This window comes from Miniopterus natalensis, chromosome 5, assembly GCF_054644295.1.
Source record: "Miniopterus natalensis isolate mMinNat1 chromosome 5, mMinNat1.hap1, whole genome shotgun sequence".
Taxonomy (NCBI): domain Eukaryota; kingdom Metazoa; phylum Chordata; class Mammalia; order Chiroptera; family Miniopteridae; genus Miniopterus; species Miniopterus natalensis.
Window position 1 is genome coordinate 88,888,042 of NC_142085.1, and position 13,384 is coordinate 88,901,425.

General features: G+C 51.9%; 1 protein-coding gene across 1 annotated transcript in view; it reads right to left on the minus strand.

The window, feature by feature from the left end:
* The window catches only part of PRKN (parkin RBR E3 ubiquitin protein ligase), a 613,811-nt gene that overhangs the window by 470,179 nt on the left and 130,248 nt on the right, over positions 1–13,384 (minus strand). The window contains exon 2 of the mRNA XM_087817735.1: positions 10,503–10,666. Coding sequence (XP_087673861.1) covers positions 10,503–10,666 — 164 coding nt within the window. The remainder of the gene's footprint in view (positions 1–10,502; positions 10,667–13,384) is intronic.

Sequence of the window (13,384 nt, forward strand, 5' to 3'; positions counted from 1 at the left end):
CTTCTCTCACATCGACGTTTCTCTCCCTCTCTCCCCCTTTCTCTCTCTCTCTAAACAGCAGTGGAAACATATCCTCAGGTGAAGACTAAAAGAAAAAAAAAAAAAAAGAATTTCCCCTTTATTATAACTAATGTCTTTTAATAGCCCACACACCCATTTATAAAAAAGGAAACATTATTTATAAAATTGCTACTATCAGTGACTAGGACTGAATAACTAGTATATGAGGCACATATATTTTAAACAGTGGAAAGCAGCAGAAGGTAAAGGAGAGATGAGCTCGGCGATCATGCACGACACAAGCGATACATGAAGAGCAACATATGAAAAATCAACCTTTTCGTCCTAAAGGACTTAAAACAGACGCGAACACGAAAACAAACGAGTCGAGTCACGAGGCGGGAAGCACACGGCCGGCTTTCGACGCCGACGCGGGACGGCCCGAGCGCTCAGCTGTTTGCAAAGGCCCCGGGGAAGGTGGCCGTGGGCGGTGGGCGCGTCTCCTCGGGGCCTCCTGCTCCGGCCTGAGCGTCGCGCAGGCTCTCAGGGCCCCTCTCAAGCTGCGTGGGCCCCTCGGTAAAGAGTTCCAGCAGGGGGCACGCTTGTAAGACTGCCCCCCGAATAAAACGGGGGTTTGCTCGGGTACACTCCGCGCACGAGGGAAACGGTCAGCTCCCCTGGACAAGGACACGCCTGTTCCTGAGACGACTCAGGTTCATCGTAGGACTTACTCAAGGCGCTCCCACCAGCCGGACAACGCCGTTCGGAGGTGACCGAGGGGGACCAGGACGTCCGGCATGGGGTCAATCTGTTCCCTTTTAAAAGGTAACACATTTCTGGTGGATCCACTGCACGTCAGAAATAAAAGGGTTTGCTTTTCTTTTGTGAATTATTCATCACTCATGCATTAGTCTTTGTAGGTGTCATTTCGTTTACTAAACAGAATAACCCTAGGAAAATGCAGGCTCTGCCGTGATCTCTGATTTATAGGCGAGGAAAACAGAGGCTGGAGAAAGTAAGTGGCCCGCACACCCAGGACGCCTGACTCTAGGCCAACTCAGCCCCCGACACTGTCGCTGTGCGCCGGGGCGTCCAGTGGGATTCCTGATGCGTGCACCTCGTGCGTGACAGGCGTGGAGTTTTCACTCCCGCCGTCCGCGGCAATCAGTGCGTGTTGGACGTGACATCCTAATAACAACACGTATCTCAACGCTGCTCAAAAGGAGAAGCGCCTGAGGGCAAAGGGTAAACTGAGGAAGCTGGCGGCACCCACTCTTGCAGGCTCTGAAGTTCTCAGTGCCCAAGTTTTAAATAACCGTAGAACTGTCTTAGGTAAGTGCTCATTTCCTCTCCTTTCGGGGCGTTTTGATGAATTATGCATACATTGCGAGCACACAGGTCCTGTGCCCTTGGAAATACTCGGGGATGTGAAAACGAACAGGAGATATCCCTGGCAACGCCTGAGATTTCAAAAGCCCATGTATTTGAAGTGAAGGTTGTGATCTACGTCCGAACATAGACATCGGTGAGCTCTCGCATCCTCAGGTCTCCCTCCGATGCCAGAATGCCCCACTGACTGAGGGAGCAGAGCTCCGTGCGCCGTAATTAGTGCCCATAATCAGCCACACGGGGGTGACAGCCCTGGGTGCCGATGACCAGGCCCGACAACAGGAGAGGGGACATTCGATGGCAAAATAAAACCCAGTGACAGAGCGAAACCCTCAGTGAGAAGCAGTTTAGAGAAATGCAACCCACAACGTTTATAATTTTCTCCCCCGGAACCGCATTCCCCTAACGAGTGAGCGCTTGTCCGTGTGGAGGGACATTCCCAACGGCTGACAGTGTCCCCGGCCAGGGCACCCCTGCCGCTCCCTGGGGATCCTGAGCTCGCGCCCCCTCCGCCCGGATGGCCAGTGCGGCCGCGCTCACTCGTCCAAGGCTGTTTTCACTTAATTAAACTGCTGCCGACCGGTTAGGCCCGGAGAGCAAACCCCCTGCCCCATGGAGTCCGTTTTCTCTGTCTCACGGGCATCACTGAAGTTAGAGCTAAAATAAATTACTTTTACTGCATGTTCCCTCACCTCTTGCTCAGCTCGCACTTAAGAGCAGAAACGGCCGCGGGGTCAGCGCTGACCACTGTCACTGTCAGTTCCCCAGCGCCCAGGCCCTCCCCTCCTCCGCAAAGGACAGAAGGCGCCTCGGGCTTCATCAGTCACAAGCCAGTTTTGCGCTGAAGGGCTTTTTCGCACAAGGTCCTCGCCCTGGACGAGTCTCAGGCTGGTCCCGACTCCCCGGGGGCGCAAGAGGCGGAGGCAGCCTCGAGCCGGCTTCTGGGTCAGAGGCGCGGGGTGGGTGGTGCGATTCTTGCGTCTGAAATTCCAATCTAAAGGCGGGTCGCCGTGTCAGGAAACCTGCGGCTAACGCGCGTCAGTCAGATGATGGCGTTTGAGTCCAGTACCCGAGACATAGAATATTTGAAACGCGGGTGGCCCCGGGCAGCAATGAAGCTTCGGTGCGGAGCCTCTCCTCTGCCACCTGCCAGCTTCCCGAAAAAACAGGCTTTGCCCTGTCAACCCAAACGAGCCGCATCCTGTGCTAACCTGGGCGACCGACTTGCCCAGAGTTCCACTGTCCGCCCTGGAACAGGGGGCCCCCGGGGCAGTGGGACCGCCTGGGAGACCCGGGCCTGGTGCAGGAACCCACCGACCGTGGGCCCTGCGCCCTGAGAAGCCGAGTCTCTGCTCCCCCCCGTGGAGCCTGCGTTTATCCAGGGCACCCCCAGACGGTTCCTAAATCCGCAGGGCACGCAAGTGCCAGGACTCCCTCTCTACGGGAAAGTCGCGTTTCTGAGGTTCTGGGTTACGCAGCGAGGAAGGAACGGAGACCCCATCTCACTGACCCACCTGCCGGCCAGACACAGACTGGTCCAGCCTCCCCGACGTGCGCGGGCGGATCGCCGCCCTTTACTCTAGACCCGAGGCTGTTACAGTCAAGAACCAGTTCTCCGGGGCACTCGAGAGGGTGTCGGCACTCACCTCCCGAAGGAGGCAGCAGGGAGCCCCATCAGCGTGCCCACCCTTGGGGGGAAATGCCTCCGTCTTACTCCTGACGCGTCAGTCTCACCACGCTCGGAGCTCCCACCTGCAGAGGGATCGCTGTGTGGCTGTTCTCTGAGTACCTGGTACTTAACCTGGCCTCCTTTGTCTTCTATCAGCGCAAATAAATTTCAAGTAAAGTGTATTGGCTATTTATACTGTCATTTTCAGAATCCTTCTTTATATACAAACAAAAAATCATGTCCACTCTATGTTCTAATTTAATCTAGCCTCTACCTCTGTCTGTCTTGTATTCCGGTGTAAAAGAATTTTAAATAAATTTAGTTTACAAATGAAATCAAGTCATCCCTAAATGCCTTCCATTATATAAATGCATGATACCAATAAAAGGGGGAGAGCTTTTAAAGGAGAGTTTTCTCTAAGCATTGTAACCACAATGGCTACACGAGGGGCTTGTTTGTTTCCTAAAACTACAGTGCATGACACTCAAATCAATTGTGAAAATGTGTGCGACTCGAGTACACAGCTGTCAGGAACTATTTATTTTTGTTTACTTGAAATAGTTGGTAAAGACTTAGAAAATAAATACTAATCATATCTATTCAGACTTACAAAGGGCTAACAATCTGTTTAGGAATTTGAGAAACATGCCTTACTGCTTCTCGAAGCCTCACTGGTCTAACACTAAGTGTGGATTAGTCTTCAAATGTCTCCGAGGGTCAGTTAAATTATTTTTTAATTTCTCATGTTAAAAGTCATGCAGTAATAAATACTTAAATATTGTCCCTTTAAAACAGGTGTGAGTAATGAGCTTGTCTGTTTTCTGCAGGAAGAGATCACGCCTATTCCTCTGTGAAAGAGAACAGAACATTTCTGTAATCAAACTTTACCTTGAGGTACCCGTAGATTCACATGTGGTTGTAAGAAATGACAGAGAGATCCAGGCCCCTGTCCCCAGGGCCCCCAATGGTAACACCCTGTAAAACTCCAGGACCACATCACACCTGCACCGTCGGCACTGGGGAAGGCATCGGAAATACTTTCTGAAAGAGGCTGAGACTCTTAGGTGTGAGAAATCCTGCCCAGCGCCCGGGGCAGCCTCTGTCTCTCGGCCCAGGGCACTGCCCGCATGTACATCTGCCCTGGAAAAATTATTAATAGAACCTTTTTCCACTCTCAAAAGTGCCCCGTTTTGTATCATAAGCTATAATGGCCATACTATCTGTGGTCACTGTAAAAAGAAAGACAATGAAAAAAAGAGGGGGAACCCAGTAAGCACATGTCAATCACACCCCCACGCACACCCCCACACCCCACACCCCCACACCCCCCACCCACACTCCCCCACCCCCACACCCCCCCACCCTCCACGCACCCCCCCACACGCATGCACACACACGCAGGCACACAGCATCGCCCCCCCTCAGTACACCAAGGGGTCTACTTAGCGTTCATCAGTGGGAACGCCGAGTAGCTCCTGCGCACGGTTCGTTTACTGTTTCTCAGCAGTAGCTTCTCTCACGTTCCGTGCTTGTCCTATAAAGTGCAGCTTCTATCGTGATAAAGGGCAATTAAACAGCAGCGAGGAAACCACTGTAAACAACTGTCCTAAGATTGCATAAGAATATCAAAGAACGCCAATGTTCTGCCCATTGCATGCCTAATAGAATATAACCATCAAGCTTGAAAATAAATGCATAACTTCCTAGTCTTTCCAATAAAACTCTTGTATGCAAATAATTTGCCAGCTTCTCGACACCAAAATCACTAAACTCCGATCCACTAGAAGTTACAGAAATAGCAAGTTTGCTTTTTTATGTCCTCGGGTCTACTTGAACTCATAATTTCAGTAAAGTGCATGACAAGGTGATAGAATAAAGGAAAAAATATAAGATTATAAGTGATAATATACCTACTACCATATGAAGAATCATCATTAATTATTAAGAACATATCAGCAGGGTTCTGGGGCCTGCCGGTATGCTTTCTCCTGTGATTTGAGTTTTATAACTAGCAGACAGTTATTCTCTAATCAGAAAATATAGCCTAAGTATACAAAAAAGGGAAATAATGACGTTGGAAAAAAATTTAAAGGACATTAAGAAAACATCAACTCTCAAAATTTTGGTTAAATGACACTCACGTTAGAGGCGGTTCAAGGAGCATAGAGGATTTTCATAACACCCTTGTGCAGTTTCTAAGTTTCCAAATTTAGCAGGTTAATTAGATATGTGACGAAAACAATAGATAATGTTCCTGAGAGTAACAGGTAAATTTTCCCACAGATTTAAAAAAACACGAATTCTGTAGCCACTGGATAGGCTGTGCCCTGTCAGTGAGAGCTGGTTGTCACTACTCACAAATTTTGAAACATATATGGTGCATGTCACTAAAAATATAGCCAATTAAGTAATTTGGCTTTTCAGGGTCACTTACTCTTCTTGAATATTTACAACCTAAGCTATTAAAGTCTAAATGTCTTTGGTCCTCCAAACTCAGATCTGTCATCATAAAGATTAAAAGAGTGCGGGTAATAAACGGATGCCCTTTAATACTGACCGCAGAGCAAACCACTTTATGGAACGACGGTCTCCAATGTGCATGCACATTTGAAACGCCATGAAACTGAGTTATTTGCTGAAAGGAGTTTATGAGCATCCACCTGGATGAACCCTTTTACAGGGCAAAAATTTCTATGTAAGTCCTATTTTATTTCCTATTTTGTAAGTCTACTTTATTATTACCAAAAGAATACAGATAGAGTAACTTCCCTATAACGTTAATAAAGGTAGCAGGTTTGCATGTCCTGGCTGTGGTGGTGAAGTTTAAGTGTCCTCTTGACCAGGTGGCGCCTGGGCATTTGGTGGGGCCTGAGTCTAGGTGTGTGTGGGAGGGTGCTTTTGGGTGAGATAACATTGACTCAGCAGACTGAGTAAAGCAGATGGTTCTCCCCCACATGGGTGGCCCCCTCCAGTCGGCCTGAACCAGAAAGCTGACCCTCCCAGAACAAGAAGAAATTCCTCCTGCCCAGTGGCACTCCGGTTTGTTTCCCAGCCTTTGGACTTGAGCTGAAACATCAGCTCCCCTGGGCCTCAAGCCCATCGGCCTATAGACTGGGGCTGCTCCGTCCGTCACCTCTTCTGGCTCTCAGGCCCGAGCACTCAGACCTTAGGGCTTCTCAGCCTCCACAGCTGCGTGAGACAGTTCCTTGTATAAATCTGTTATCTATCTATCTATCTATCTATCTATCTATCTATCTATCTATCTATCTATCTATCTATCTATCTATCTATCATCTATCATCTATCTATCATCTATCTCCCTTCCTCCCTCCCTGTCCTATATACTATATATATATATATATATATATATATATACACACACACACACATAACCTATTGGTTCTGTTTCTCTGGAGAACCTTGACTAATAAACACACGAGCTAATAAACCTGCACTGATATTAACGACATTAATAACAACACAGCTTGTGTGAATACAGAGTTCTGTTCAAACAAGATCTTATATAAGTACTGAAGTCCCTGCCATTTTAGCAGCTCATCTAATTGCGAAGATGATCGGTTTCGCATATACAACTACATTAGAGCCTTGTTTTCCTCGTGGGATTCTCAACACTGAAGTTAAAATTATGTGGCGGTGATTCTCGGGGTTTCTGATGTGTAGCATGTTAGATGCGGGGGGTAGGAGGAGTGACCATTATTTGAACGGGCCCTGAGTCCTCTGTTGCATGAGTTAACAAGAACTCCTTACAAAGAAAAAATATCAAGCCATTGTAAGTAATATGTCAGAGATTAATATTTTATATTGGGCTCTTGTAGGTACGAGAGAAATAATACAAACATGCACAGAGCTCTGCTTATGGCGTAGGACAGGTGTGAACTCTTCCCGATCTGCTCCCTGTAAGAGCAGAGCATGGCAGATATCCATGCCATAAAAATGCACTTTAAAAGCAGTAACACCATGATGAATCTCTGCTGAACAATGCGACGAGAGGTTTCTGCTTTTACTACATATGTTCAGAGGAACTGTAAAGTCTTTTTAAGTTTGATAAATTCAAGTCCTACTATTCTTAAGGTAAGTAAAAGCTGTATGTGTGAGGGCCAAACATTTATTTATAAACTCCACAGAGTTTAGTTAAAATATATAAAAATTATACAAACACACACACACACAAATATACACATATATATATATTTTCCCCAGTAAAACACTCATCCTATCATCGCCTTAACTTTAACTTATTGCATAATCCATGATGAAGTGAGTCTTGTGTTATCTAAGGTGATCTCTCAGATGCTGAAGAAATTGCCTGACGCTGACGCTAACAGATGCTAATATTTATATAGTGCAGCGACTTTCAACCCACGTGCCGCAGGATGTTTAAAACACGCGATACCTGATCCGTCGGGGGCACTGACCTCTTCCCTTAGACCGTCTAATACAAAAATGACAACAGCCCGCACAACAGCAGGCCAGCGTGATGGAATCAGAATTATCTGTTTCCTTCGTCAGATCGGCAAAAAATAGAATATACCTTTCGGTGTGCTGCACGATTTTAGTAATTAGTTTATGTGCCGTGAGATGCGAAAGGCTAAGAATCGCGACCCAGCGTTCACTGCATAGCACCCTCTGTCCTGAGAGCCTGACAGCAACTGACCCGTTCAGTCGTCACAGGATCCCAAGGAGACAGGTACTCTCATTATTCCTACTTTACAACGAGCCAACTGAACCCCAGGCAGCCTCATTCTCTGAGCATGAAAGACACATTTTAAGATTTGTTTTGCCTTAATTTGTAATATTAAAAATTAGGCCCCCCAAATGCTTGAGTTATGTTATTATGGTATAAACTCGTAGGGCATCACCCGTACACTTAGAAATGAAGATCACACAACATGGAGAGTGCCGATGACCCAAGTTGAGTAAACCGGGCTGTGAATCTGCGCTTTCCCGCAGATGACAACTGCGCAGCAGTCGGCCGAGGGCCTGGTCCCCGGCCAGAGGCTGCTGGGCCCCGGGCACCGTGCAGGCCCCGCTCCGGGGCTCCCTCTGGCTCTCCTTCCTCGCTCGTTCCCCTCTCCCGTGTCTCCCCGAGCCCCACAGTGCAGCCTTCACCAGCCACTGCCCAGGACTGGAGTCCTGAGGCCACCAAGTCGCCACTGCAGTCACCAAGCCCCCGGGCCCCTCGTCTTCCCGTAGGCGCCCTCACAGTAATTTCTTCTTCTGAACTCTCCTCAGGGGAGCAGAGGGGCGGCGGAGGCCTCCTCCCTGGCTCCTCCCTTGCCCCCTAAATGGTTCCAGTGACCACAGGATCCACCTCCAGGCAGGCTGTCCTTAAATACGGGCTCTGAATACTCGGTTGCACGAGCTGAAGGAACTCTTTACAAAGAAAAAGTACCAACCCATCGCGACTAATAAGTGAATAAATAATGGGAATCTCATGTGACTAAAGCTGCCCGAAGCTCCACGCCCAAGTTCTCAGCTGCCTGCTGGACGTGTCCACGCAGGCCTCCTGCGGGCATCGCCTCTCACTAGGTGCAGGGTTCCTCGGCCCTCCCACGATCACACGGCCTGACTCCCGCTTCTCTCCGGGGCCCCATCTCCCTCTAGCTCCCCATGCAGGCGACCTCAACGCCAGGCAGTCGAGGCCCTGTGGGTGCAGCTCCGAGTCCCGCTCTGGGCCAACCTGCAGTCTCCTCCGGGCTCTAGAACAACAGGGACCGGCGCCTTTCCCAAGCACACACCACGCGCGTTCTCCGTCCCCAGATTGTGCTCAAGCTTCAACTCATCACGAAGCCTTTCTTCGTGGCGACCCCTGAGACCTGTTTCTCCACCGTTACAACCTCATGGTATTTTGGTTCCATTTTCATAGGGCAGTTAGTTAGCATGTCCTATGTTACAGCTACTGGGCTAAACCGAGGAGGCTGCTGGTAGTTTTCAGCTACGCCATATGGTTCAGGCTAATACATCTGTTTTAAACCCCTACATAAGGAGCTGTCTCCACAAAGGCGGGGATGAGTTCTGCCTGTCTTTGGTGTTTGTCAAAATAAAGAACCTAAATCCATAGATAACTTATACATGCACGAGTAAGTGGGGGCGGGGGTAGAGGCGAGGAGCTTGAGGACCTCAAATCCCAAACTTCTGGGAACATAAAACATTTCTGTTCAAGGAGCCGTTTTACAATCATTTATTTGTGAAGGAAACACTCTTGGATTTAGAGGTTGGCAGGTACAGTAAAAGCTTTTTTTCGACTGAAATAAAAAAATCAAAACACTTTTAGCGCAGGCCCTTCCCTCATAGAAGGCAATTGCCTGAAAGCCACCACAGCAGTCTGCGCGCAAGGAGCCGGTGCCTCCCCTCAGCTGAGGACGCGAAGTGGGGCGATTTGCATTTCTATAGCTCCCTTTGTGCTCCCGAACTCGGAAAGCATTTCTCAGAGCAGTTTACCGTCATCCCGGAAGAGACGGTGAGGTGACAGGGTGTCAAACACGGAGGGACACCCTGTGCCAGGCCCGCAGCCCTGTGCACAGCGGCCCCCACACAGCTGTCGCCAGGAGCTGGACGGGCTATAAAGGGGGATGTGTCTGCAGGGCCCTCAGCAGCCGCCCCTGAACCTCCACAGACGGCGTCGCGTCTCTCATGCTCCTACAGAGAGTCACTCCAGGCCCTGGGGGACCGTATTTGCTGGCTTCCCTCAGAGGTGACGCGGGGTTCGCTAGCCCCCTCACCGGTCCTCCCCTATTCCCGCAGAGATCGCTGTTCTGAGGGGAACCCTGGGCGGAGAGGATCGGGCCTCCTGGTGTCAGAGCTGTGCAGGCCCCAGAGAAGACACACAGGCTCCCTCTCCAACGGGTCCTGTCCCGGGAAAGTCTTACTGACGCTTGGAGACATTAGGCACAAAGGTGGACTTTGGCTGTGCTTTCCCGCCGGCCTCAGCACATGTCCGCGGGGCACGGAGCCCCCAGCTTGCTGCCAGTGGGCCCTGCGCCCTGCACCTGCGCCGGGAGTCCCAGCGCAGAGGTGCCTCCGGTCCTCCAGGGGTCACACTTGGGTTACAAATCCCTCTCCGCGGGAGAGGAGCCGCCTGATTTGCAAGTTTATCCCGCGCCTTCCTCATTAGGATTCCGACGGGACGCGGGAGGTAGAGATCGACCAGACGCGGACCGGCCTGGCGCTCGCAGTCGGTAAACATTTACTCCCGGAGCCCGTAGGCCAGCGCCGCCCCTGCTCGCCACCCGGCTGTCTGCGGCTCCCTGCTGGCTGCTCCAGCGCATAATTAAGAGGGTCGGGTTAATGAAGCGCTGGAGGAAAGTTCGGGAATCCCCAGGCGCGACTTACTCTATTAGCCCCAGGGCCGGAGGGTCAGCCTCGGCGAGGAAGCTGCCTGAGTCCCGCCGGCTGGTCCCAGGAACAACCCCGGGAGACTCACCTGCACCACCAAGTCATCCCTGAGCTCCTTCCCCGCAAAAATCACACGCAGCTGGTCGGCTGGAACCCCCTGTCGCTTGGCAACCGCCTCCTTGAGCTGGAGGATGCTGGTGGCCGAGTCGACCTCCACCGGGAACCCGTGGCTGGAGTTGAACCTCACAAACACTGGGGGAGAAAATGGGGAGAGAGAAGGTGAGCGTGGCTCCAGGCCCCGGCAGGTAACAGCACGTTTCTGACGGGGCGCCCGCCCCTGCCCTTCCAGGAATGGCACCTGTTTTCTTTCACTCACAACTCCATGCTGTGGAGTAGCGTCGGGGAGACATGGGGGCCCCTGTTAGTCGGTGACCACAAACCAAACCCATGCTCCCTCCGACACCCGCCCTGGAAACAGGGGCTGGAGCAGGGCACCCGCCGGGCTGGGAGCCTAGGAGTCCCGAGTCTGTCAGAGCCGGGCCTGGGACAGCCTGCCCCACGCTCCCTCCAGGGGGCCCCTCGGTAAAACGCAGCCGGTGTGCTGGCACCCACGGCACAGTGAGTCCCCACCCGTCGTGGGTGGGTTCTGAGATTCAAGCACAATGAGTGCAATTTTCCCAGGGGCTGGTTGACATAAATAGGAGGTGAGTTTCCTGTAACATCTCAACGTCATCACAACACAAAATGACTTAAGGACCTGCCCCGTCGCCATGGAGGACTTTCGAGCCGCTTGATGGGCAGAGTGGAGCCCCACCCGCTGTGTCCGAGAGCCCTGGGCAGGGGTCCCAGCCGAGAGGCCCGGCTGACCTCACTGAGGCAACGTAGTGTCTTTGTCTTTTCTGTGGACACCAGTGAGGCTGCTTCCCTCTCCCACTGGGTCGCCTCCCATCGCCCTGAGGACCGCAGTGGGACCCCGGGCCTTTGCTGGCTTCCGCTCCCTGGCTCACACCGTCCTCCTTTCCACTCCTCTGCTCTCATGGAACCTTCTAGGTCTTTGCACGGCCTCCCTCTGAAGCCCTGACACACGCCTTCGCTCCAGATGCCCTGTACCATTCTGCTACGTCGGCCAGAGCTCGGGCCACCTCAGAGCCCTCCAGGTCCTAACATCTCACACAGTCCCTGGAGGAGAAGACTCCAGACCCCCCTCATCTGGCACAAACCTGAATCCCAGCATGTCCTCCGCCAGTCCCCACACGCACCCTCCTAAGCTAGGTGTTCCCAGAAAACACAGCACAGAAAGTAGCAGGACCATCTCTGGCCTGTACTCATGCCCGCCCCCCCCCCCGTCACCTCCCCCGCGGGGAGCCCATTCACCTCCACCATCCATCTCGAAGGTGACCTCCTCCAAGGCGCCTCCCACTGTCAGGCCCTGGAGGCTGAGCTCCCCTCTCTGGGCTCCGGTGACGTTACCTGACAGCACTGCCACATGCTCTCATGGCCGCGGCGATGCCCAGAGGGTCCCAGTGCACCCTGTGCAGGCAGAGGGACCTGTGCCCCACTCGCTGTGGGTCCCTCAGCCGCTTAGAAGCCTGGGGTGACACCGACCATCATTCTTGGCCTCTCAGTCCCCCAATGTTCCACATCTAAGGGGCCACGGATGGCGTCCGCTTAGAGTGTTAGCAGCTCTCACAGTTGTCTCTTAAAAAATAATCCATAGCTGCATGTGCCTAGAGGCTTTGGTGAATATTTTACCTCCTTTAAAGATTACAGACTCCTCGAGGGCAGGCACTAGAGCTTATTTATCACTGTGTCTCCTTTAAATGCAGCATCACCACTAACCAGTTCTCCATGAAGGCGCGAGAGGTCCACCTGACAGTAACCGTAATGAAGTATAATTACGGTGCCAGCGAGGAGCAGGCACTTAGGACGTGGCTGAGGCTGTGCCTCCCGCACACTGTTCCCGAGCTCCCGGCCTGGCGAGGGCAGTGTCGCCACCCTGACTTCACGGAACAGTAGATGAGGCCTAGGGAGTCGCAGCCCCCTCTCCACGGACGTCGGCTGCTCTGCAGGGGAGTCGGGGCTCAGCCCCAGCTCGGTCTCCCGCTGAACCCCGTTCCATTCCTATAGAACAGGCCGCCTACAAGCTTCTCGGGAAGAAAGCCCACGTTCCCTCTCCTTATGATAAAAAGAAACGACAGCCAAAGGCTTTTCAACGAGAGTCACATAGTCCCTACAGGGGTGAGCAGCAGACGGCGGGATTAAGAAACACACGCTCCGCGGAGAGCGGAGAAGAGGGAACTGAGGTCCTCGGACGGAAGGAGATGACAACGCCGCCGAGGGAGGCAGGTGCAGGGTCGGCGCAAGAGCAGGAACCGCGCAATTTTACCAGCGTGGGAAATAGTTAGGAAAAATAGGGATCGGAAGTGACAAAAGTGTCCCAAATAAAGAAGATTGATGAGAAGAAGAAAAAACAATTACAGAGGAAAAGGTGCTTCTGATGTATTTTTTTTTTTTTTTTAAATATATCTTTATTGATTTCAGAGAGAGGAAAGGAGAGGGAGAGAGACAGAAACATCAATGATGAGAGAGTCATTGATAGAGCCCACGACCTGGGCATGTGCCCTGACCGGGAATTGAACCCCAATCGCCTGGATCCTAGGTCGATGCTCAACCGCTGAGCCACGCCCGGCCGGGCCTGATGTACTTTTAAGTCGATGTCATACGACACCTTTGGAAGTGGGGAGGGAGAAACATGCCCCGGACGGACCCCTTGAGGTCCACCCAGCACCTGCAGGCAGAGACCACAGACAACCAAGGCACCAGGTGAGCCCGAGACCGGGGGACCCAGGGGGACAAAGGTACGCGGCCAGCTGGAAACTTGATTTTCTAGGGGTGTGGAGAGACTTTCTGAAAAAGCCAAACACTGCGGGGGCGGCGGGAGGAAGCCCCTGGGACCTGTAGAAAGGTCAC